Source organism: Halichoeres trimaculatus, unplaced genomic scaffold (assembly GCF_033239565.1).
Source record: "Halichoeres trimaculatus isolate MK-OKI-2021-1 unplaced genomic scaffold, fHalTri1.1 fHalTri1_scaffold_12, whole genome shotgun sequence".
NCBI lineage: Eukaryota > Metazoa > Chordata > Actinopteri > Labriformes > Labridae > Halichoeres > Halichoeres trimaculatus.
The window spans coordinates 31,853,868-31,879,678 of NW_027437190.1; the positions used below are offsets into that span (position 1 = coordinate 31,853,868).

General features: G+C 40.0%; 1 protein-coding gene across 5 annotated transcripts in view; it reads right to left on the reverse strand.

The window, feature by feature from the left end:
* The window catches only part of dgkb (diacylglycerol kinase, beta), a 121,889-nt gene that overhangs the window by 3,831 nt on the left and 92,247 nt on the right, over positions 1-25,811 (reverse strand). For all 5 annotated transcript variants that reach the window (XM_074683158.1, XM_074683157.1, XM_074683161.1 and 2 more), the window contains 4 exons: positions 15,937-16,027; positions 14,111-14,306; positions 3,477-3,597; positions 2,245-2,305 (listed from right to left, as the gene is read on the reverse strand). In XM_074683158.1, the coding sequence (XP_074539259.1) occupies positions 2,245-2,305; positions 3,477-3,597; positions 14,111-14,306; positions 15,937-16,027 (469 nt within the window). The remainder of the gene's footprint in view (positions 1-2,244; positions 2,306-3,476; positions 3,598-14,110; positions 14,307-15,936; positions 16,028-25,811) is intronic.

Genomic DNA, 25,811 nt, shown 5'->3' on the forward strand with positions numbered 1-25,811 from the left:
GTCCCTGCACACTCCAAAAACTTGGCATTGATGCAAATGTAAAATGCTGATTTCCCAGAATGCCTCCTACTAGTGCACCGCAAAAAAAATGAAATCTCATCAAGTGTTTTTGTCTCATTTTAAGTAAAAATGTCTTATAACACTTGATATGAGCCACATTCAACTGATCAGTCCAGAAAAACGTAAATGAGGTCTGAATTGCTTGTAAAAAAAAAATGCTTTGTCTTAACAGGAGTAACTTTTCTCTCATTCCATTGGCAATTTTTTTCAACTTGTTTCAACCAACTCAGACCTCATTTTTGTCTTTAAATAACTTGAAACAAGGCATTTTTCTGGACTGTTCATGAGAATGTGGCTCATATTAAGTCTAAAAAGACGTTTGCTACTGAAAATAAGACAAAAACACTTGATAAGATTTCATTTTTTTGCAGCCAAAAAGTGATGGAAGGCCTCACAATACAATATTTGAAATGTGAAAATGGATCAGCTGATTCAAAGCCATGTTTCAGCCTGTCTTTAAGTCCAAAGTTAAACTAAAGCTGATGAGGAAGAGGTAGAATCTGGTGCAGTATCTGTCCCTCTATCCCCCCACAGATCATCTCCCTGTGATGTTTAGTACCGTCTTAGTATTCTTTACTGTCTGCGTCTCAAACTCGCTGTTCCTTGAGTGTTTGCCCTCTGTCCACGATCTTCATTTCTCCAAATGAAACTCCTCAGCGCGCGTTGATTACGCTTGTGTTTAGCTTTAATTACAAACACCACTGCGGCTGAAGTGCTGCTGAGATTTACATATGGATCGTCAGAGAAACGCTGAAATACCCTGAGCATGACCAAACGAGTAGCCTGTAAGTGCTCTTGTGTGTGCTGGCACAAATCCACGGAGTAAAGTTAGGATCTGACAGCACATAACTCAAATGATTCACAGGACGAGTATCAAAGCACGGCAGAGCTGAATGTGAAATCAGTCGACCTGTTAAATGCTTATAAAAACATCTCAGTTGTTGGGATGTTAACCCACTAATTATTAACCACAACAGCTATGCAAATGATCTCAGCTCCTCTGCATGCATAACATATTTAACACCATCAATCCATTTGCATTTTGAAGCGACATATCACATGTAGCAGTGCTGCTTCATAACTAGGTCTGAATTTAATTGTTTTTTGTTTTGTGTTTAAATAAAACATGTTAGCTTTCTTTGCTAACCGGCTAACACAGTGTTGTGTAGCCAGGCCTCTTAATGCATCTTTAAAACCGAGCTCCTCCTGACGTTATTTCAAGTATTCCTTCAGATCCTCCTTCCTTAAAAGGTTATCATCTTTTTAGTAAATCACAAACATTAGGATCAATCAGGTTTAATGATGGCAGAAAGCAAACAAAAGCTGGCAATTGCCTCCGAGTCAGAGTGCAAGTACAATAAATGGCAGCTTTCCTTTGAAGAGAGCGCGGCCCCTTTAATGCAGATGGCAGCGTTTCCTCTCCCCATTACTAACACCACGAGCCCCTCCATGGCTGGTATTTGTTGTCTTATTGATCTACAGCCTCTAACATACACAGCAGCATTGTTTGGAAACAGGAGATTCTTTGATATTATAGCTCCAGAGCTCATTCTTTACCATAATGCTTCATAATGTTCGTCAGAAAACACCCGGCTTTTCCAAAGTTCCTGATGAAGGGACCTCATAAACTAATAGACCCCTTCTCACAAAAACCCATATCGACTAGTCTTGGATTATTCAGAAAAACTTGTGCGAGATCTCTGAAAAGTTTTGTGGGCTTCTCTAAAAGCATTTTATTATTGATGTTAAAAGATGATTACAATAATTTCTGTCACAAGCCGATCAGGGAAAAAGTCATTCATGCATTGATCTTCTCCACAATAGGCGACTTGAACTCCCTCCTCTCTGGTGTTACCCATAATTCACTCTCACCTCCAACTGTGAATGTGGCTCATATCAAGTGAAGTAAGACAAATTCTACTTAAAATAAGACAAAAACACTTGATAAGATTTCAGTTTTTTGCTTTGTAAAGCTTTAACTGTTAACCTCAGGCCTTGCTTGACTAATACTGCTTTTTGTTAAACGTCATACCTGTCAGAAAGTGTTTCAATGTCTAAATCACTGAATTGCAACACAGTAAACTCACTCAATCATCTGTTTTTCATTTTGTCACCTCTACATATTTTGCTGCTGGTCTCCAGATTTAATAAAATATGAGTGTGATGGACGCTAAAGTAACTTACAGTGCAGGGCGTCTGCATCCATGGTTCCCCATCAATCTGCATGGGCAGGGATTTACTGGTTCTGTCAGAGACAGAGAGGGAAAGAGAGACATGTCCAAATTAAACTTAGTGTAACAATTTAAGAATCAATTAATCAAACTTTATTTGTATAGCACTTTTCACACAGGACTTTGTAATACAAAGTGCTTTACATGGGAAAAAAATATCAAGAAGTGGAATAAAAAGCAGGAAATGTCATAACTGCATAAAATGAAAACATAAGACCCCCGCAATATTCAATATACACACTCACTTACTCAAACACACAGAGACATAAATAAGAATTCTGACAGAAAACAGAATAAGAGGACTGAGGAAACACTATCTTAAATTAAAATGAGGAAACACAGGCGTTAAAACTAAAATAACGATTAATCAAAAAAAAAAAAAAACTCAAAAATACTAGAGGGTAAGATAAGTAAATGTGTAAATACATAAATAAATAAAACAATATAACAGTTTAAAATAAAAGTTGGATAAATAAAATGGTAAAATGGTAAAATCAGCTAAAATAGGATGATAAAAGGAAAAGCATTTAACAAAGAATAAAATTCCAATTAAAAAATCTGAAGAAGCAGAAACAAAAAGTGCAGCAGCATGTCATAAATGCACTGCAAAACTGGGATCTAAGCAAGAATTAACCATTTATTCCCCCCCAAAAAAATTCTCATTTGACCTGATCTGAGGCATATTTACCTGATAAGTCCAGATAAAATGTCTTATTTCAAGTTTTTGCATGGAAATAATTACACTTGCCTGCAAAGAGTAAAAAAATGATCCACTGAGATGGAAAAGAAATGCTTTCCAAATTCCTAGGATTCAGAATAATACATTAAAATAAACACATTTTTGTCACTCCGTTTGTAGAATTTATGTCCTTCACAACTTCCATCTCAGGCATCATTTGTGCATTTTAAATTTTGGAAAAAAAGAAATTTTTTCAGACTAATCAGACAGTTTTTTGCTAATGATCAATCATAAAATTTGCTTTGATTTCTGTTTTTGCAGTGTTAAGCCATTGAGAAGTGAGAACTGTTTAAAAACAAAATCCAGCAAAATAATAAAACTGCAAACATTTTTGTCTGTGTTTAACTTCGTCACCTGTTAAAAAAAGATGACTGATGGTGATTGGCATTCATATCATTTAACATTTTCAAAACAAGTAGTATTACCGACATAAAGTGCAGACTGACCTGATGGTCACAGAGGAGCACTGTGCCAGGCGTCTTCCAGCGCTCTTCAGGCCGGTGTAGATCTGACCCATCTCCATCGCTCCCTCCAGACCTACAACCTCCAGCAGCTGGTCAGAAAGATCTGAAACACACAGAAACACATGAACACATGAACTTAACGACAGCCCAGTCAGTCCAGCTATTTTAAGGAACACTGATTAGCCCTAAACCACCTACGAACACCAAGAGATATGAAACAGTTAACAGACTGTACAATAAAGAGACAAAGTCTCCATGATGTCACCCATTTGTTTCTGATGCAGAGTTTTTAAGTGTGTCGTATCAGGAAAGCTTGACTCAACTTAACTTAAGCTGAGTTAGGATGAGGTAAAGAGGCAGGACGTTAGCCTTTTTGCAGGTAGCTACAGTTGCCCACCTGTCAGTCCAATCAGACATGCTCATCTATTGGCAAAACTTGTAAAAACTTAGAAAGTAATGAGTTAAAAGAAGGGTGTTAAAAATGAGTTATTCAGACTCAAACCATTTTAGAACCAGGCAGTAAACAAGTTTATTTGATTTGATTTTTTTATTTTTAAACTTACACCAAAAATTATATTGTTTACTGAAAATGTATCTGAGAGGTGATTTTTTTATTTTTGCAGCTGGTGGCAAAAACACTTCTAAATAATCCTCATATGGTTTAAAAACTAAATGATTGGTTGAGGGTTTAATGAATTTGTTGAAGTAAACGCCTTGTTTATAAGTAGCAAGATTCACTTGTGTTTCTTTGGCTTCACGTCACTTCTATCTCACAGGTCGTCTAGCGTTAGTGTTGTTGTATTGTAGTTGTAATGTCGACTCATTCCAGTAGATGGCGGTAATTCACCCAAACCTGCCACTAGAGCTGCACGATTTGGGGAAAAGGTACGATTTGCGATTAGGTGGACAATATTGCGATTGCGATTGTGCTTGCGATTTAATAAAAAAAGTTGTGTCATGATGAGTCTACAGGCTTGCTTGGTTATCATGGAGAAAAAACTGAATTGCATGTGCTGACATTGCGATTGCGATATCCTCTTTTGCGATTACGTAATTGCGTGTGCTGACATTGCGATTGCGATTGCGATTGCGATAATCGTGCAGCCCTACCTGCCACCCACATAGACAGACAGCGTTAGCGCTGTGCTTACTGAAAAATTTTCATGGATAACAGCTATCATCTTTATCATGTGGGCAGCCTCAAGTGGACGCTAGAGGAACTGCAGCTCTTTCGCATTTAATTATACGCTTCAAATTTTAGGTTACCACCTCTGCACCTCCAAGAAATGGGATCACAACAAGCAAAAGAGATGGAGCTGCAGACTATTCTCCTTTTATGTTGCAGACAAGAGTTGAAATGCTTGATAACTTAATCTGCAAAAAACTTAAAGTACCACAAAAATTGGACAAAAACTAGACAGAATTTGCAGATTCAAGGGAGGTTTAACACTTAGAGATACTCCAAGTGATCTACTCCATATTACATGTCAATGTAGTATGTAGTAGGCACTGCATTCTACCTACTACTTTTGCATGTGGTATGACTGCTCTGTTGGGTCTGTTTTGTCGTATACTAACTACAAACTTGGGGTAGATGTTGACATGTTAGTTATTTTGTGAATCATATCACAGCAGAATCATCATATTTAATATTCAATCTTACACCAAGTTTTATCGTTTACAAAAAAAAAAATATGGAGGAGATTTTTATTTTTCAGCTGATGGCAAAACCACTTCCATATAATCCACGTATAGCTTAAAAATGTGAATTAGTAGTAAACGCCTCTTTGATAACTGGGAGGAACAAGATCTACTGTTTTTTTTTCACACCACTTCACTTCTATCTCGTGGACCGTCTAGCGTTAGTGTTGTTGTATTGTAGTTGTAATGCCGACTTATTCCAGTAGATGGCAGTAATTCACCAAAACCTATAACCTGCACAGACAAACAGTGGTGGTCCGTTGCATGTCGAGAAATTTTCCTGGAAAACAGCCATCGTCTTTTTCGAGTGGGCAGCCTCAAGTGAACGCAAGCGGAACTGCAGCTCTTTTGCATTTAATTATACGCTTCAAATTTTCAGATCAGAGGTTTTCACCTCTGCACCTCCAAGAAATGGGATCACAACAAGCAAAAAAGATGGAGCTGCAGACTGTTTCTGTTTTCTGTTGCAGATGATAGTTGAAATGCTTGATAAACTATTCTGCAAAAACTTAAACTACCACAAAAATTGGACAAAAACTAGACAGAGTTTGCAGATTCAAATGAGGTATAACACTCAAAGATACTCCAAGTGAAAATAAAAATGAAGCCAGTGCCAGACGGTTTCAACAACAGAGCTCTGAGGGTTAATTTTCCAAAACTAGGACATCAAAACTGCAAAGTTTCAGCATCTTAATAAGCCAAGAGCATGAATGTGTCTTAAAATGAGATTCTGGCAGAACTTCAGACTTCCAAACACGTGAGATTCATTCAATATATGATTTAATCTCAAATTAACCCAACATTTTAGCTCCTCATTCGCCCTAAATGCTGGTAATGTGACTGCAAAAGAGCCTCACCCCAGGAGGTAAGAGGTAGGACACGAGAGGAAGGAAACGCTGTGAGAAAGTGTGTTCGAAAGACGAGAGTCAGACCAGAGAAACACGAAGCGATCTTCCTCCTATTCCTCTAAACATTCAGCATTCACGGTTTAAAAAAAGAATAACAGCGCCGAGAACAACAGGCTACAAACATAACAGCTATTAATTAGATTGCACCGGCAATGCAAAGCAATCTTGTGGTAATATAATTATTAATTTCTCTTCTGTTTTGCAGTTATGAGCATTGATTTTGCCTCTGCTGGAAGCCCAGAGTCACGCAGGGCCCATCTGTTTCAGCGGCCCGCTCTGCCCCCGACTCTCCATCGACTCGTCCCTCCACGAATTAAGAAGCTGCTGCCTCGCTGCTGGGAGCTCGCAGACTCTAATTGAAACTAAGACCCATTTTTAGTCGCTTGGTGCGTGTGAGAGGAGTCAGCTTGCTGTCACTGCTGCTGCTCCATCGCTGTCATGTTTATCCGCGGCGTGTTGGTTTCCTGAAGGAGTGTCGTGGGTTATGTTGCCGCCGTCCTGAGGTGTTGTTGCTGCTGCCGAGCTGCTGTGTCCAGCTGTCAGCGCGCTGACGGACACGCGTCTGACCCGATCTGGGTGCTGGGCTGTGAGTGCGCTGCTTTCCAGGGCTGGAGGAGCTGTGTACATGCTCGGCAGGTTGACCTCCTGACCCTGGGCTTTAATCCTGCTCCCCCTGCTCTGACTTCTCACGTTAATGCAATCTGCTCACACAGACCTGGTGTGACACGTGTGATAGACGTGGTGATAGGAGCTCCTTGTTGCCTGGGGGGACAGGGATTCAGTAAACCTCAGAGTGCTTGTGTCTGAAAGGCCGTAGAGCCTCTCTGCCAAATAAAACAAGGTCAGGACGAGGCTTGATCCAAAAAGGCAACTGGACTTAGCTGAAGCTGGTTTCACCTCTTGACATAAAGCCATCTTCAGGCTCAGGGTCAGGGGGACCACTTTATTAGGCACACCTGTCCAACTGCTTGTTAACACAAATTTCTAATTAGCCAATCACAATGCAGCAACTCAATGCATTTAGGCATGTAGGTATGGTTGTTGGTCTGAGTATTTCAGAAACTGCTGATCTACTGGGATTTTAACCCACAACCATCTCTAGGGTTTACAGAGAATGGTCCCAAACAGAGAAAATATCCAGTGAGCAGCAGTTCTGTGGGACAAAATGCCTTGTTGATGCCAGAGGTCAGAGGAGAATGGACAGACTGGTTGGAGCTGAAAGAAAGACAACAGTAACTCAAATAACCACTGGTTACAACCGAGGTCTGCAGAAGAGCATCTCTGAACACACAACACGTCCAACCTTGAGGCAGATGGGCTACAGCAGCAGAAGACCACACCGGGTGACCCTCCTGTCAGCTAAGAACAGGAAACTGAGGCTACAATTCACACAGCAACACCAAAACTGGACAATAGAAGATTGGAGAAACGTTGCCTGGTCTGATGAGTCTGGATTTCTGCTCCACATTCAGATGGTAGGGTCAGAATTTGGCCTCAACAACATGAAAGCATGGATCCATCCTGCCTTGTATCAACGGTTCAGGCTGCTGCTGCTGGTGTAATGGTGTGGGGGAGATTTTCTTGGCTCACTTTGGGCCCCTTAGTACCAACTGAGCATGGTTTAGAGGTCCCATATTATGCAAAAATCACTTTAAGTCTTTTGATGAAATTTGTGGGTCTTTGTCTTTCCTCCCAGCCCACAAAATGTGATATTTAATGACAAAACCTGAACTTAGTAGAGCTTGTGAATGTAAAATCCTGACCTAAAACGAGCTGTTTGGAATTTGGGGATTCGCCGACGTCAGCAATTCCCTTTTTTGACCAATCAGGAGCAAGTCTGACCTGATTGGTCCACCGGAGCAAACACCCCCGAACCCCCTCCCCGCCCACTCCTCTCCCCGCATCTGGGGAGAAATCTCTCTAGCAGCGAGTGTGACTGTTTTTGGCTGTAAACAGCCTCATAGTTCCATGCACAAGCTTCCCATCTCGGAAAAAGACAAAACTAAGTGTCTAGAGTTCATTTATCAAGGAAATGTGCCAGCTACACTCAGTAAAACTGTGCATGTGTGTGCTAGTCACTTCACGGCGACTGCTTTTCCAACTTTGGACAGTACAACAGAGGGCTAGCAAATAGACTGGTCCTGAATCCAGGCGCATTACCAACCATCCTCCAACAAACCTGGGATCCTGGAAATGTGAGTATTTTAAATGCTGTGTGCTGTGGAGCAGATGGAAGAGCTTTTCTTCGGTGCCCTCCCTGTCTCTGTGTTAGCTTCAGGATGCTAACTTTAGCTGCGGTTAGCCTGTTGTTTTAGCCTGTAATGTTACGGTAAACGACCATCTCTGTTTTCTAAACATTGTGCACTTGGAGCTCTGAGCACCGCTCTCAGTGACGCTGAAGAGCGGGGCGGTATCAGCGGTGGCTCATTTACATATGAAGGCCACGCCCACTAAATCAGAGCGTTCTGAACAGAGGGGCTATGAGAGCCTGGAAACAATGCTGCTGTGCTTGATTTATTGGCTTTTTGGACCAAAACATGTTACTACCATTTTATGAAGGCATTAATGATCCATATTAAACTGCAGAAAAGGAGCAGAATATGGGACCTTTAAAGTCCACAGCCTACCTGAGTATTGTTGCTGACCATGTCCATCCCTTTATGAGCACAGTGTACCCATCTTCTGATGGCTACTTCCAGCAGGATAACGCTCCATGTCATAAAGCTGGAATCATCTCAGACTTGTTTCTTCAACATGACAATGAGTTCCCTGTACTCAAATGGCCTCCACAGTCCCCAGATCTCAATCCAATAGAGCACCTTTGGGAAATGGAGCAAAACCTCTGGCGAAGGTTTCCAGACCTGAATAAAACTATGTTACATAAAACACAAATGCCATGGATGCTGTTCTAATTTACTTTAGCTTGTCTTAAATCTAGCTGCTGATAGTAGAAATGATCAGAGATTGGTGTCATACACAGGAGCTGAATGCAGAGTGACAGCTGACAAATGAGTGCCCATATGGGTGATCCTCAAAAAACATGGCGGCTTTATTGTCAGTAATGTGTTCCTGTCAGAGCAGGGAGTTAGAAACAGGGTCCCCGTCACTGTCAAACACCCAGCAGCTGCACTCCGACACATCAGGATCAACAGGAAGAAAGAGGGGGCAAAAGAAAAAGGGAGGGGGACCAGGACCAGGAGCCCAAAGCTGAACTAAAGAGGAATGGCGGGAGAAGTACGAGGCCGATCCTCCAATGAAAGCTTCATGGGGCTTGTCACGGGGCATCAGTCCCAAGCATCAACCCCTCCACCCACGCTTGGACCCCCTGTGACCCTCCCTCCTCTCCCCTCCCCAGCGAAAACCTCAGTCCCATTCTAAATAATTCACTCCACAGCCATTCCCTTCCACCTGAGGGGCTTGTCTCCTGGCGTCACCAGCGGGACGGTTTAACAGCTCTGGAAAGGTCAGAGTTTTTTTATCCCCCAGCCTCCCTCCCACCCACACACACATGCACACACAAACACACACACAGAATAATCCCTTGGAACAGTTTGATCCATGCGTTGTGCTCAGCGGTGCCCCCTCTGGGCTAATGCACTCCTGTGTTTACCTCTAAATACGTCGTTCTCTTGATCTGACAAGTTAGGCTGCTCACCTTGAGGGCACCTTTAGCAAGGGCAGCCCTTCACACACACACACACATGCATACACACACATACATAGTGGCCTCCCCTCTCAAACTAAGTGCCTTCTCTGGTTCAGTTTTTTTTTCTTTATGACCACAAACTCTGAACTGATTGATTTTTATGTGGGGATTAATGGAGCGTTCATCGGAGCAGGTTGGGCTTTAAATTGATCAACTATCTCCCTCACACTCTGCCCTCCTCCCTCCACCTTCGTCCCACAGACACACAATCACATTAAAGAAGTTATAATCATCCTGACATGCAACGGTAGTTGTGAGCAGTAGTTTGGGAGAAGGAGTGCAGCACAAGCCTTGAAAACACTTGCAAAGCACAAGTAATTCAGATGCTCTCACTGAGAAAACAGCTCGTCGTGTGTTTAAATTTCAAGTATGGTATTTATTTTATTGTGTTTTGAAGGGGAAACACCTGCAATCCAAAAGCAACCAAAACTGAATCATATAAGAAAAGGAAAAATCATGAGTGTCTGGAGGATACAGCTGTCACAGCCTACGAAAATCGCTCCAACTAAACAAACCAGCCTGTTTCCCAGTGCCATAACAACCTCTATGTCAACTTGCAACAGATAGCTTGCTGGCTAACTAGATAGCATCATGAAACTCAACCACCATCACAACAATTTGAAGGATGAGTTCAAGATTCAAGACATATTTCTTTTTTAACATCTGCGCCTCTTTCTATTCCAGCTTGTTTGAACTGACACACAAAGAAACATGGGAGAGGGACCAGGAAAATGCACCCAGTTCTACCCATTGATAAAGACAAACACATGATGACTCGTGCGCTCTGTGAGTCAATGGGTAGTAACATCGTCACAATGGCGGCCATCGTAGAACTAAACAGCTCGATCACTCATAACATTAAAGTTAATGGAGCATGGACTTTGGAATATCAGTAGATTGCTCAATTTTGGTTCGTTATAAACGTCAGAGATGAAGTTATTTTACTGCATACTACTTAAAAATAATTAAAACCGTTGAATTGGATAGCTAGGCGCTACCCAAGTAGCTGCCTGTTGCAGCTCACGTCTTTGTCTGTTTCTTGTAATTTTTTTTGTCTCTTTTTCGTAATCTTTGTATTTGGAGTGGATCATCACTTTGTATGGTTCATTGTCGGTCACGGACACCAAACTTTTTGTGGCTTCGGCGATATTTTTTACTACTTTTCTCCTGTGTTTGTCTGGAGATCCTACATGTAACCATGGCTGCATTGTTTACATGCGAACTCAGCTGTTAGCAGCCTGTAGCATGCCAATGCTAACTAGTGTAGGGCTTGATGATTTCCCTCGAGCTGAGGAGGAGGAGGTGAGGACGACGTGCCGGTTCTCGGGTGTGAGCTGGGAGATGACGACGTGGACCTGTCCTTCCATCCATCGTTGTTGGGAACGTGGGATCCAGCTCCGGGGGATGGACGAGCTAGCCGTGCTAACCCAGCGGCATTGTGCTGTTCACGGACGTGGCTGATGGAGCTGACATCGGACGCCGGCGACACATCGGAGGAGCTTCACCTGCTGTGAGCAGACAGGATCCAGGAGACAGAGACTGAACAGACTGCTGGGGAGGCTCAGTCCTGGACCCTGTGGAGGTGGAGACTGGCTGGGCTGGAGAGTGGTGGACGAGTGGTGGACGGGATGTCGTCATCTAATTTCTTATGGACCTTTTTGCACTTTCTGTACTCTTTCTTACTTTTGTTTTCTTAAATGCTGCTGTGACTCCTGAATTTCCCCTCGGGGATAAATAAAGTATTTTCTATTCTATTCTATTCTATTCTATTCTATGAAAATTACATTAAGTAGATAGGTAGCCACATGAATAAGGTTTGTAATAAACCAATCGTTGATAAATTTGTCAAGAATTCAGAAAGCGCTCCAGAGTAGCTCCCTGTCCCAAGATGGCCACCTTTGACGATGCTGCCGACTCCGCCTTAAGACATCTAGTGCTCTTATATGACTCTAAGGTTCAACCCCATCAGGAATTTCTTCAAAGTTAATTTTCATGTCTGGATAGCCTAGCTTGGCATTTAGCCTAGAAACCGGTGCTGCAGCTAGCCTTGCTCTGAAAGAACAATCAACCTTGTTCTGATTTTTTTAAGAAGTCTTTTTTGGGGGGCTTTTATGCCTGCACTTAGTGAGTACAGAAAAGTGGATGAAGAATGAGACAGAGTGAGAGTGGGGAGTAACTTGTAGGTGAACTCAGGCCACCTGGATGAGGTGTAGCCTCATGGGGTGCACAACCGAGAACACTAGGTCAGTGATTCCCAACCTGTGGGCTGTGCCCCCCTGGTGGGCTGCAGAGGTATTCCAAGTGGGCTTCCAAATCATTTTTTAAATAATATGATTTTGGGGGAATGTATTTCTGTAAAAATAAAATAAAATAAAATGTTTTTTTAGTATTGAATGTCAGATACTTGTAAAATAATATTAAAAATGTTCAAATTTTATTTTCATTTTTTTGTTTTGTTTTTCCTTTAAGTTTTAGACATGTGACAAGCAATTAAGAGATAGAAACTTTTATTGTTAATGGTCGGATCACTATGCAACAGGACCACGTTTCAGTATCAGTTTGGTCCTTCATGTTTAGTCTGCAATAAGAAAAAAAAAGATCTCTGTGAACACAATACATGGCCTCCATATTTATGGGGTTGGAGGTGGGCCGTGAAAATTTTTAAGATTTAAAAGTGGGCCCTGAGTTAGAAAAGGTTGGGAACCACTGCACTAGGTTATTCACTGCAAAAAACTGAAATCTTAAGTGTTTTTGTCTTATTTCAAGTAAAGTTGTCTTATTACACTTGATATGAGCCACATTCAACTTATCAGACAAGAAAAATGTCTTGTTTCAAGTTATTAAAAACAAAAATGAGGTCTGAATTTCTTGAAACAAGTAAAAATAATGCCAATAAAACAAGAAATATTTGCTCAAACAGATTCTTTGACCATTTAAGTAACTTGGACGTCGAATGGAAGTCATTTTTCAAGACAGACACTATTTGCAACTTCAACTATAACCATGACTATAGTTACACAATCTTACAGATAGCAAACCAACAAAAGACTCATAGTTACAGCCTCTGATGTAAACTAAGCACAAAGCAGAGGATGATGGGAATGTAAGTAGTTTCTCCTCTCCCTAAAAAGTCCTTCACACCATTTCACCTGTTACCACCAAGCGTTGAGTCATTCTGCTTCGTTCATTCATATATTCCCATTGACGGGCTTCCTTTTGACGTAAATGGATTCAGGGGTAAGCCCAACACCCCCTTCAGTCTGCTCCCATTAACTGACCGTGTCCACTGGAGCCTGAACACACCATTAATACGCCAGTGACAGTCCCAAACAGTGACATGGTTGTACCTCTACTTTGCAAACAAAACCTGCGAGCTATGATTCACCTTGTCGTCGGTGAAATATTCATGCACTGTGGAAAAGTTTGGTCCAAACTTTGGTCCCTGATCTATGTGATAGCAGCAAGGACACCTACACTGTCAAACCGGTTTAATGTTGGGTATTTTTGTCCATTACAGCACACTAGCTACAATGTGCAGCGTACACAGGGATTTAAAAGTGCTGATGAGTCATCGCTTCTCCAACCACGTGGTGAGTCTCTCAGCTTAAAATAAACCTCATGACTATCTTCTCAGATGAAGTAGAGCAGTCTTGTTTCCAATGTTTTTCATTTGAGTTTATTACAATCTGAAATTATCTCAAGCTTGGCCGAGATACACTACTAAAGTCATCAAGATTTAACTTCTGTGAACCATGAACGTCTGGGAAAGATTTCTTGACAATCCAGCCGGATGAAACACATTAGGATGAATTCTCTCAGCTTCAAGCGGGAAAATCTGGTTCTGCTTGAAGCCATTGAGGCTGGCTACCAAAGTGATTCAATAAATGAAATGCCCTAATTGAAATTTTTTCCCATCCTTCAATTTCTTTGACATTAAAAGTCACAAGTCACAGTATTTCGCCAACTTGTCTCTGGCTCTGGTGCAGACTGAGCCACATTTGAAGATAGATTTGAAGACTGGGTTGGGCCCTTTGGGACGACCCCAAAGTGGCTCTAATCACACCTTAATGACAGGTTGTACATTGTCTGGATTGGAAATTGTTTGTAAGACCAAGTTGTAAGAGGTGGGTTAGTTTGCCCTGAGCTCAGACACAGGCTGCCAGGTATGGAGATATTATTGGACCAAATCACACATTTGTGGATCACTACACATATCTGTAGATGGATTTACACACACACAAATAATTTTGCCACAATAACAGCTCCTTATGGTTGATTCATTCTCATACTGTCAGTGATACCTTGAACTGCAAACATGAGCTCTTTGGGGTCCAGCACCGGCGTCCTCTTGTCTTGGCTCTTTTTACCCCCTTTGCGGTTCCCCCTCCTCTTCTTGCTCTCGCCCCAAAGGTTGGAGCCGCCGTGCATGCTGGGAATGTTGAGGATTGCGATGCCTTCCAGGGAGATGCTGCTGAGGTCCAGAGTGACACCGTCACACTTTAAGAGAGAGACAGAAACAGTGTTAATGAGATTCGCTGGATGCTCTGATAGAGATCCAGGTCAAACTTAGTTAAATGATCTGTGTCCTAAAATCAATCTCCATCTATAGAAAGGGTCTTCAACCTGCAGCTCTGGAGCCTCATGGGGCTCTTTGACTGCTTTGCAATGGCTCCTTATAGCTTAAATTTTTTTTATAGAAATTAAAAAATATGCTTTTTTTCTTACAAAGGGTATTGACAATTAAAGACATTGACAATCAATAAAATCATGCATAAATATTTTGTTGAACTATATATGCATCAGATCTTTTTTATTTTACTTGACATTTTTGCAAATTCTGCATTTAAAAAATATTTTTAATATATTTGTATTGTATATTTTGGTTATTGCATTTTTAAATCATTTTTTGAGCTAATAGAAAAGGAAAAATTAGCAAATTTGGGGAAATTTGAAATTTTTTTATAACCTTAGAATTTTTTGAAATTTCAAAACATTTTCAAATTTTTGTATTTTTTAATAAGCATTTTTTTCTGAAATTCTAGTAATTTTTTTTATTTCTATTTTTTCTACAATACTTAGTTTTTTTAATTTTAAAATGCTTTCAAATTTACCTTTTTTTTTTAATTCTTAGCAAATTTTTATATTTTTTTAATTAGCAAATTTTTGAAATTTGTATTTTTCTAAAATTTTAGCAAATTTTTGAAATTTGTATATTTTATTTACAATACTTCATTTTTTACAAATTTTAAAATGTTTTCAAATTTATCATTTTTTATTCTTAGCAAATATTTTACATTTCTCTCTAAAACGTTTGTAAATTTTTGAAATTTCTAATTATTTGTGAAATTTTGGAAATGTTGTAAAATTCCAATTTTTCTGCAAATTTACAAAAAAAACAACAACTGAGAAATCATATGTACAGTTTCACAAGTTCAGAAAAATACTGGTAGAGATAATTATTCACTGGGTTTAAAATAGGTTTATAATTTTGTAAACTTTACAGTCCTAGTCGTGAAGATAAAGTAGATTTTGTGGCTCCAGAGTGACAGCAATCCAGGTGAGCTGAGGAAAAATGGCTCATATTAGAGTAAAGATTGCAGACCCTTGATCTACAGCAACCAGAGCCTTCTTTAAATCTGAGTTTCAACAACAGTTTCCAGCAAATCAACCTGATTAAACACCCTAAAAGTAACAGTCTGAATAATTCTGTCTCTGCCCCCTCCAGTTCTGTCAGTACTTAACCAGCACTAATTAATGAAGACCTCTGCTCTGTGTGGATCGCTCTGAGAAGGGGGTAGATGAAGTGTATAGACGCCATCTTCATTATCACTCAATATCACACACAGCAGGGTCATGTAGGGCTAATTACCTGTGTGTTGAGCTGAGGAACAGTGAGAAGTGGGTTTGTGTGGGAAGGTAGCCTTCACACGTCAACACCTTGTCCGGGGGAAACTACTACATATTTGTGGTTTTAATGGAACAAGGAGGTTTTTAAAAAGACAATGCTTCTCGTCAAACATGTTTCAGAATTTGTGACAGCTTGGGATTTCTTTAAAACTCTGATAAAAGACAATGCGTGGACCACTTTCAAAAAGCTTCTCTTCTGAAAGTACACGGTTTGATTTACCTCAACCTCCAGAAAGTCGTGGAGCTTCTTACACGTGGCCGAGAAGGTCTCCGAAGTGCCAAACTCAAAGTACCACAGCTTATTCTTTGTTCTGAAAGAAAAAAGACAGCAGGAACTGCAAAGGGACCACAAAAAAGAGGAAACATAGGAGTGTTTTCTCCACATCAAAATCTGAAGCTTGTACAATCGTAGCATCTCCCCTTCACTGCTCCGTCTCTAGTCCCCCTATACAGCCAGCTTTTGAAAAGAGAAAGACACAGAATAGCACTCTGTTTGATTCATGCTTTAAAGAGGATCCTCCAAACTCTGCAGGAAATCTACCTTCAGTGTTTACCGCAGACTAAAAGCACACAGTCATTAATCTCTGAAAGAATGCATAATGTGGCTCATTAATCACATATCGAAGCACGATGATGAATCTGAAGCTGGTGAAGGTGCAATCTGAGGGAGCACATGGGGTGGCCATGCCCAACATTAAGGCCCAGTGAGGGGTGTGAGAGGGTAATCTACCTGCCCCTGCAATTAACAGAGGACTGGGGTGCTGCTCCCCGGGCTTCCTACTGCACACGCTCCCATTGCTTAGGCTGATGATCAATGACCTCACAGGGGACAGTCACCATCTGTCTCATCCTGCATGCCACATTATATCCACACAGCTATGTCCTTAAAATGTGTGTTTCTGTGAGTGTTAGAATATTGATCATTTCTGTTACTTCAAGTTGCACGACGTTGCAGTCAGTTTACTCCCTAAATGTATTCAAATCATGCAAATGGATTTCCGACAGAGCGATAAAGACTTCATTAAAGGAAAATAAGTCATTTGGAGAGAAATATTCAAGAGCAGCTATTTTAACATTTCCAGCATGAGGTGATCATTTCTCTGAAAATTAAATGAGCTCCTCTTTAGCTTCAAATGTGAAAGGTAGCAGGATGAGAGATGTCTCCTACTGACCAGCCTGTACACATCAAGAAAGATATCAGTTTGCTTATTTGACTATTTTGATGACAATCAAAAGTTTACAAATAGCTTCCATTTAAAGGACGGTTCGATTTCTACAGGTTAAATTTTTCTAGCTGCAACAGAAGCTTTGTTTAAAGAGGACATATCATGCTTGTTTCTCCTTTTCACTGTGCCAGACTAGGATGCCTGTAAAGCATTTCTGCCCTCAGTACAAGTCATTTAGTGCCTTCATTGCCCCACAATAGCGTTCTCAATATCCTCATTTTAGGCCATTCTGAAGATCTCGTTGAAACGCTCCGTTTGGAGAATGACCTCCAGTAACCTCGCAACGTCACAGCCCTTTGTGCTCTGATTGGTCAGTTCTATCAGAGCGGAGGGGGTAGAGCCAGGGCCGGTTTTTGCAGCATGGCAGTATTTACAAAATCGCCATATTGGATGGAGCAGACCGAGCGAGTTTGCTGTTTGCCAAAACTTCACCGTAAGGCATTGATAGCACTAATTAAATGGCAGAGTGTAGGATACGTCCTTTTGTATTGGACCCCAAGTCAGACCCGGACGGTTCTGCAGCTCAGGGGGAAGAAAATCCACCTGGACACAGATCATCTCAGGACGCTTCAGTGTGGTGAGTCAAACCGGTACTGTAACATGTATAGTTTATACGTTTATACTCGGCTCTTGGTGGGTGTATCCCTCGGTGGCGGTTGTGTGACTAACTGACATCACAGAGGAGGAGCTGCTTTATCAGATTACTCCAATAAAAAGAAAGGATCCTTCTGTCGTCACTAAGGTCGAAATCTCGCGGCCAAAAGGCAATGACCTATTTTCAGAGGCATCAAATCTCGTTCTAGGATATCAGAAAAAATACAATATCTCATTTTTTGAAAATTCAGGGGGTGAAAGGTCTTGTTTTCAAATTTATTATAATATATGTAAGTATTAAATCAGGCATCAGCATGATATGTCCCCTTTGAAGCTAACCTATAGTGTCACTGACAATCTCATATCAAGGTGTGAATTAAGATCAGGCATATATCAAGAAGAGAGACCTTTTCAAGGTAACTAATAAAGGACTTATAGTCCCTTTAATTCTCTTAAAATCTCTTGAATTTTGAAAAAAGGAAATAAAGATTATGGAAAAAGTTGTGGAGACAACAAGGATGTGGGCTGTATGATAACAATGCGAGTTGGAGGAGAGCAAAGTTGTCATTAGTTTTACAGATAGATTCCTTATGCCAGGCGGACACTGTGCGATTTCGAGGGGATTTCACCGCGATTTTGCTGTCGCAGACCACGCTGCATCATCGTGGAAACATCGTAGCGCTGGGATGTCTGGTCAGGAGGTCGTAAGCCGTACAGTGTGAGAACACTCGCGAGGAAGGATTAATTGCTGCTACGTTCTAATGATAATGCTGCGACCTCCCGATCAAACTTCTGGCATATCAGAAATTTTCGCCGTAGCGTACAGTGTGAGTGGTGTTACGTCACGATTCTACATTTGCACCTGAAAATCTTTCACCATTCACGTACCCAAATCCTTTTCTCTTTTTTTTTTAGTTTCAGCGCACAAGACAGCGCACACAACTGCAACAACATGCTGCCTGCTCGCCATCTTGTTGTCAGGCACGCTGTGGTTGTCATAGGAACTAGGAACCTTTGTTTCCTTTGTTTTTTGTTGTTCACACTCAGGCAAGTCCTGCCGTCACATGCCGACTGACGCCGACAAGTAGTCATGGTTGTCCATAATCGTGGCTGACAGCAGTCGTACAGTATGAGTACACATGTCGTAGGGTCAAATAGAGGAGAGTGACAAACCCGGTCGTGCAGTGGAAGAATTTCCCCGACAGTCAGATTTCTAAAATCGCACAGTGTCCGCCCGGCATTAGTTCCTTTTTGGTCAGCTCTGAGTCAGCTCGTGTCTCATTTGGCTTTGCTCTGGTACACGTGACACTACCCATTGCATGCGCTCGGCTCCTCCCAGAGCACATCATACACTACAGGATTTTTAGTCACATATATCAAACATGACCATTATTTACGATTGCTCAATTGGCAGCTCCAACCGGACAAAATCACTCTTAACACACTCCACACCACAGGAAAGTCACACGCAATGTCATTTGCAAACATCCGACAATCGGGCCTTTGCTGGCTTTGATCGTAAGGAGGAGATCAAGACAAAAATCAGCCCCATTATCCTGCAGTGTGTACCCACCTCAAAGGTGCAGGTACTTTTGTATCCCTGTAAAATATTCCCAGGTTGGTTATCCAAATCAGGCCAGTGAGGTATGAAGAATCAGTGGAAGACAGTAAGACAAAAATGAAGGCCATTCAGCAGTAATGACACCATTGAAAACAGTAAAAATCTGGCATTGTTATGTGTAGCACTGCATTTAGCTTGTTAGCATGGATGAGATTCAGGCTGCAGATGAATTTGTTGACACTTGAAAGGAAGCAAGTACTAGTGGCAAAGCAGACGCCATTTCAAAAAACTGTTGAGGCCAAGCTTAAAATTTTTACTTCAAAAAATGATCATAAACATTTTTTTTTTTCTTGGAAAAAACTAAGCTAGCATGCGAAGCTTGGAGCTAAGTCATCACCAGCAGCAATTTTGGGTTCAGCGTCTTGCCAAAGAGCACTTCAGCAAGTGAATATGGAAGCCGGGATGACAAACCTTACCACTGAGCTACAGCTGCCCCTGATGAAGAAGAGTAACAGGATTATAGAGCAGCAGATTGAGGAGGAAGAGTAGGCCGTAGATGTCAATAACAACATGCATCAGAAGCAGTGTCACAGCATTAGAGCAGCGTAACATAAAGCAAGAGGCTTTTCATCTTTCCAAGAACCAACAGACAACAACAAACAATTTATCTCAGAGCTAACAGGACAGAAAAAAAAACTACAACAGTGCTGACACGCAGAACTGAGCCCAATAAAAAATGGCCTTCTCCACGCTGGAGTCACAGCACTACAAGAGGGACGTATTAGTGTAAGGAGAGTAACAATCACTGAATTATTGATTTCCTCATTAGGACTTTTGTCAGGACCATTTAGCCACTTTATAAATGAGCTTTCATTAGGGTACTTGCAAGGTAGCCCAACTCGCTGCTGATTTATTATGTGCAACATGGTCAATAAGAGAGGGAGGGGAGCCGAGGGAGGCGGGGCAGGAGGGGGACAGCGCCGTGCTGAGAGGTTTCCACATCAACACATCCCTACGTGTATCCCAGCTTCATCCTCATCTTCATCAGTTTGTGGGCTCACAAAGACAACACGTAAACACGTGTTGGGGGAATTTTGCAAACATACAAATGAAGGTGGCTACTTTGAAAAGCATATTCAAAACTGGAGGTTAATGATTCATGGAGAGAAAGAAGCCTGATACAGAAGATGAAATGTTTTGAATACTTTGACCTGATGTTTGTTTTGAATTTGGTGTTACAGGTTCGATGAGCAAGACACAGAGTCTCTTCAGGTGTGACTGTAGAGCTCTGTAGTTTGCTTATCATCTCTACATGAATTTAAAGAGCTACTATCTTCTCCTAGCATTAAACAATCAAACTGTAGTTGGTTATGATTAATACTGTAGTCCCATATGTCAGGATTTTTTATGGATCTAGTTTTTATGTTGGATATTTTGACCTGCTAACAACATTTTACTCCCAAATATTTTTTTTTATTCTGCATTCTGGACTTTTTTAAATCAAATTATCTTTTTATTTAAATACTGTGCCATTGTATTACTTATTCAATGCATATTAAATACTATTTTTTCCTTTTTTATTTTATTTAATTATTATTATTATTTTTTTACTATTATTATTATTATTATTATTATTATTATTATTATTATTATTATTATTATTATTATTATTATCATTATTAGTAGTAGTACTGTTATTGCTAGATTATTATTATTATTTTTATCATTATTATTATTATTATTTATTTATTTTCTATTTTTTGACTAACATATCATGGTTTAGATACTATAACATTAGGATAATTACCATAGAAAATCATTTTTCAACAAAATGTCGGTATCATTTTAAATGAGATTTTTATCTTTATAGGACTACATTACAAGTGATTCAATAAACAAAAAAAGGAAAAGATAGAAAAAAAAGAAAAGAAAAGAAAAAAATCAATAATATTTTTTTCTTGACAATTCAGGAGTCTGTTATGTAGTTTCACTAGACCTTCTGCTAAATATCTTTTTAGTAAACATCAATTATAAACTGAACAGAGGGCTGAAGGAAAAAAAAGAAAAAATAGACAAAAAAAAAAAAATAAATAAATAAATAAATAAATAAAAGTAATTAGATAAAAGTAATTAGTAAAAAGTAATTATTTAATAAATAATAAAAACAATACATGACAAAAAACTTTAAAATGATAAATGATTAAATGGATGTACATATGTATGTTTGTAGACTGATTATATATATTTTTCATTTACATAAAATGAAAACAGTTCCCGTGTTCTGTCCAAATCATGATAATAATTACACAATAGTCATGATAACACTGAAAATATTAATAATAAAACATAGAATAACAATATTATTAACACTCACAATTTGAAACCTGTAGAGTGAAGGGGATAACACCTAACATTTATAAGTAATAAAATGCAACATAGTTGTTTTTGTGAACTCTAACCATTTTTGCCAGAGTTCTTAAAACTTAATCATTTGTAATCTGAGCAACTATGTCAGTTTTCCCATGGTATAGATTCTTTGCATCACTTCAACCATTTCTTTCACCTCAGGTATCTCAGTAGTTAGCCGTTTTTGTGTTATGGCTTTTTTTTTTACTTGATATTATCATTACACTTAACATATGCTGGACAAATTCTATGCACTATATTTTGCTGTTTCTGCATTATTTCATAACTGTAACTTGTTTCCTCCAATTTGTTTTATGAACTTTCACAATTTTACAACATGATAAATACATTAATTTAAACACGCCAGAGGTGAGAGTTGTTGAGTTGCCGCAGAATGAGCTTTAGCTTTAGACAAGGAACCTATGCACGGTCCAAATGTAGTTTAGAAAAACATCACTAGATATACTTTGGTTTTGTTTGTAAACTTGGCAGAAAATGTAAATGTTCACATCATTTAGAACATGACTGATTTCAGAGACAAAGTTGATACTGTAAGATGAGAGGAGCTCTGGGTCGTGTTACAGAGACTCTCAGGACGACTGAAAGCAAACTCAGGAGAGTAAAGCTCACTGTAAGATCAGATACAGTAAGAGGACATCAAACCATCCTGTCAATTCCCTCCACTTAACCTAACAAGCGCTCCATGGCAACAAATCACCTCATGTCCCTGTTCATTAGGTAATTAGGAGCATCTGATTGGCTGGATTGGATTGTCGTTAGTTATCTGCAGACTGGTGCTAAACATAGACTCCTCTGACGGACCGACTGTGAGGAGCGTCTTCACCAGCAGCCAGCATCTCCTTCGATTAATAGGGAGTCCATTTGAGTTAGATGATACTTTTAAGGTAAATTAGGAGGACCTTATTTTATAGTAAGTGCAATAAAAGTGAACATAAAGAGGCCAATTACTTTAACTGTTGGCTGACTTTGAGGTTCATTCATTATACTTTCAGTAGGATCGTTTTGTTCTGTTTTCTCTGTGCAGGCCTTTACTCCACAGTTTGAATGCAAAGTGTGCTACAATAACAACATTAGCGGTTAGCTATAAGATCACCTGCAACAGAAACACAGGCTCAGGTTTCCAGAGCCGCAGAGGTGTCTTTAATTTGCAAAAACAAATCACAAAACAAAACAAAACTAACTCTGTGGCTGAGGCAAGATAAACACGAAGAGCTGCAGTAAAACAACAAACACGGAGAGGAAAATGTGGAAGCACGGCCTGAATTTGTACAATACCCATGTTCATCACCGTCCACTGGCCGGTCGGCACATTAAAGGATGTCAAACACGATAAGCTTCAGTGCAGCGTGGCTGTCCTCAGGCCACAGCACCTCCAGATGCTCTTTCTACGGCCACACTGAACGCACGGCACAGAAACATTGATTTTCTTCCCCTCTGACACTTAATCTCACCCACAATGATCTACGACCTTATTTTCACACTAATTTCTTCTTGATCAGAGGTGATAAATATCGCATTGACATAACCAACTCTTTGTGCATTGCATCAATGCACTGTTTTGTTTAACATGACACCGCCTGGAGCGCCGCGACTCACGCTGGCAGTTTGAGAAATGACCCGAGCAGCGCCGTGTTGCCTTCAGAGACGCAGCAAACGCTTTGAAAAATGTATTTGTTTCTGTTGCACCACTGATACCGCCATAAAACATCCAACAGTGTTAGGGACGAATACTGAAAGTTATCTGCTTACACGTCAAACACTTCTACTGATAGTTTGAGTTTGCTCCCTGCTATTGAAAAATGTAACTCCGAATTTTACTGTGTCATCACTTTTTTGACCAGATTGCCTTTGTCTCTTTGAGGTAAGACCTGAAACACCATCCCTTTTCCCTGTTTTCTCATCTTTCTAAACAAGTTCTGAGTTTACAGAGGCAGCTCATATGTTATAAAAGGGCGTAAATTTCCAACTTGTTAACATGTGAATCATTTACTGCATATTAAAATAAATGACTCTTACCTACTACATTGCACTGTTTAGAAGCCAATCTACACTTTATCAGCTCTGATGTGTATTTGGAGACAGAGTCTGTCACACGGTACATTTGTCATCTTCAAATCTGTCTGTAAACTAATTCAAATGTTTTGATCTAAAAAATAACACGAGATCTTCACATAAGGATCTCTTTACTGCAGTGATTGGGACTTGGGTCCGATGTAAAGATCGAATTCTGTCAAAAGTACCAGGTACTGATTCAAGTAAAATCAAAAGATACTATGTTTAGGTGCCTAAAAGCATCATCGTGACTGTAAAGAAGTGGAAGAGTAGGTGATTTTCCATGCTGGACATGAACACAGCATTACAAGGTCATATATTGAAGAATAAATATTTTAAATTGAAAAAAATATGTACATTTTATAATCAAACAAATTGTTATTACCACATAAACACAAAAAAGTACTGAAAATTTGCAATGTTGAGTACCAAATGTGAAAGGAACCATCCCTAGCTTCACTGGTTCATGACACGTTGGAGGAGAGGGTCTGACCCCAACAGGCCTTCTGAGGGCTGGCCAATCAGAGAGAAGGGCGTTTGTGGAGAAGGGAGCCTTGTTAGAGCCTGAAATGTAACGACCCATAATGAAATAAAAAAATAAAATAAAATAAAGAAAGAAATAAAACCTCAAATACACCAACTTTTTACCCATAATGTAAAATCTTGTTAAATTTGGGATTTTACCATATTTTCTTTTATTACATTTCGGCTCAGCACTTTTCAATATTATCGACCCGTTCTTACATTTCAGGCTTTATTAAATTTTTTTTAATTAAATTTTAGGTCAGTTATCAATTGATGGGCCATTGTTGGGCTCCAGAGACACTAGCTAATAGCAAAAGTGTTTCAGATAAAAGCTGAAATAAGGATTTCTAAAACACACCAGTTTGAGAAAACTGGAAATTTATTTAAGCTGCAAATCATTAAACCCACCGATAAAACTGCAAAAAAAAACCTTAGATCAGTAGTGTGATGTCAATTTGAAGCAGACTCTGAGTGTAGACATTTAATGAGTGATAAGTTAAAGAGTCTAGACCCCACATAATAATTGTTTTTGGCTGAAGTAAAATTTGGACTATTAAAATGTGAGCTAGGGGAGTGAAATTCATTTTCAGTGCCTGTAAATGGGCTGAGGTTAGGGTTAGGGTTTGGTTAAAATGGCTGCAACATAAACAGCTGTGAAGATATGACTGCTGAGAAACAGACTTGCACACATCACTGAGGGCAGCTCTATAATAGAAACATCTAGTTTAGTTAAACTTTTCAGGCCAGAAGTCTTATGAACTGGGAAACTGTAGCTATAACATGTACGAGCAGCCAGTTGTTTAAGTCTGTAACAGCTCATTGTTCTTATTGTTCCTGTGAGCTTGAAGTGAACTTTAAAGTGTTGATGAACTAAACATTTCACCCTGCATATTGTTAAGGAGCTGTTCAATTAAAAACTGAAAAAATACCAACGTAAACAAAAGAGAAGTTGAAATGTGACACAGACTCTGATCTGGGATCCTGCTCCATCCTGAAATCATTAATTTGGGAAACTGTTAGAGGCCTCACAAAGTAATACTGTTAATTAATGAATTCATAATGTTTACAAGGCTGCAGGTGTTTGAACAATGTGTTTATGTAACGTCTGACACCTCCAGTCTCACAAAAGCAGGGGGAGGTAGTTTGATATTGTTGGTTTGTTTCGTTTTTATCCGCCAACTTTGGAGGAATCTCGTTTTAGGAATCCCTGAAGAATCATCTTTACTTTTTTTTAATATGTGGCGCCCAGTTTTCTTCGCTATCCCTCAGCTCTGTGAGCAGAGTCATGTGTGCATGAGTTCACTTGAGTTAAACCTCTTGTGCTGTATGTGTGTGTTCATGTGTGTGCATGTGTGTGTGTTTTCCCACTGAGCGAGGGACAGGGCCACAGGTGAGATCTCTCTAAATTACACACAAGTGGTCATTAATTATAGATGACACTTTGGTCACAGAAACGATTTCATCCTCAAATGAGGTCCGAGGGCGGCCGCTACCTAGGTCCACCACGTGTGTGTGTGTGTGTGTGAGTGTGTGTGTGTGTAAACGAGTGTGTGCATGTGTAATTTAGAGTGCCGTCACCTGCTGCCCTGTTCCCAGCTCAGCAGGAAACTCACACACACCTACATTAGCATGCGTGTGTTGGTGTGAGTGTGTGTGTGTGTGTGTGTTGGTGAATCCGGCGGCCCCATCCAGCACACGGCAGCACTTTGA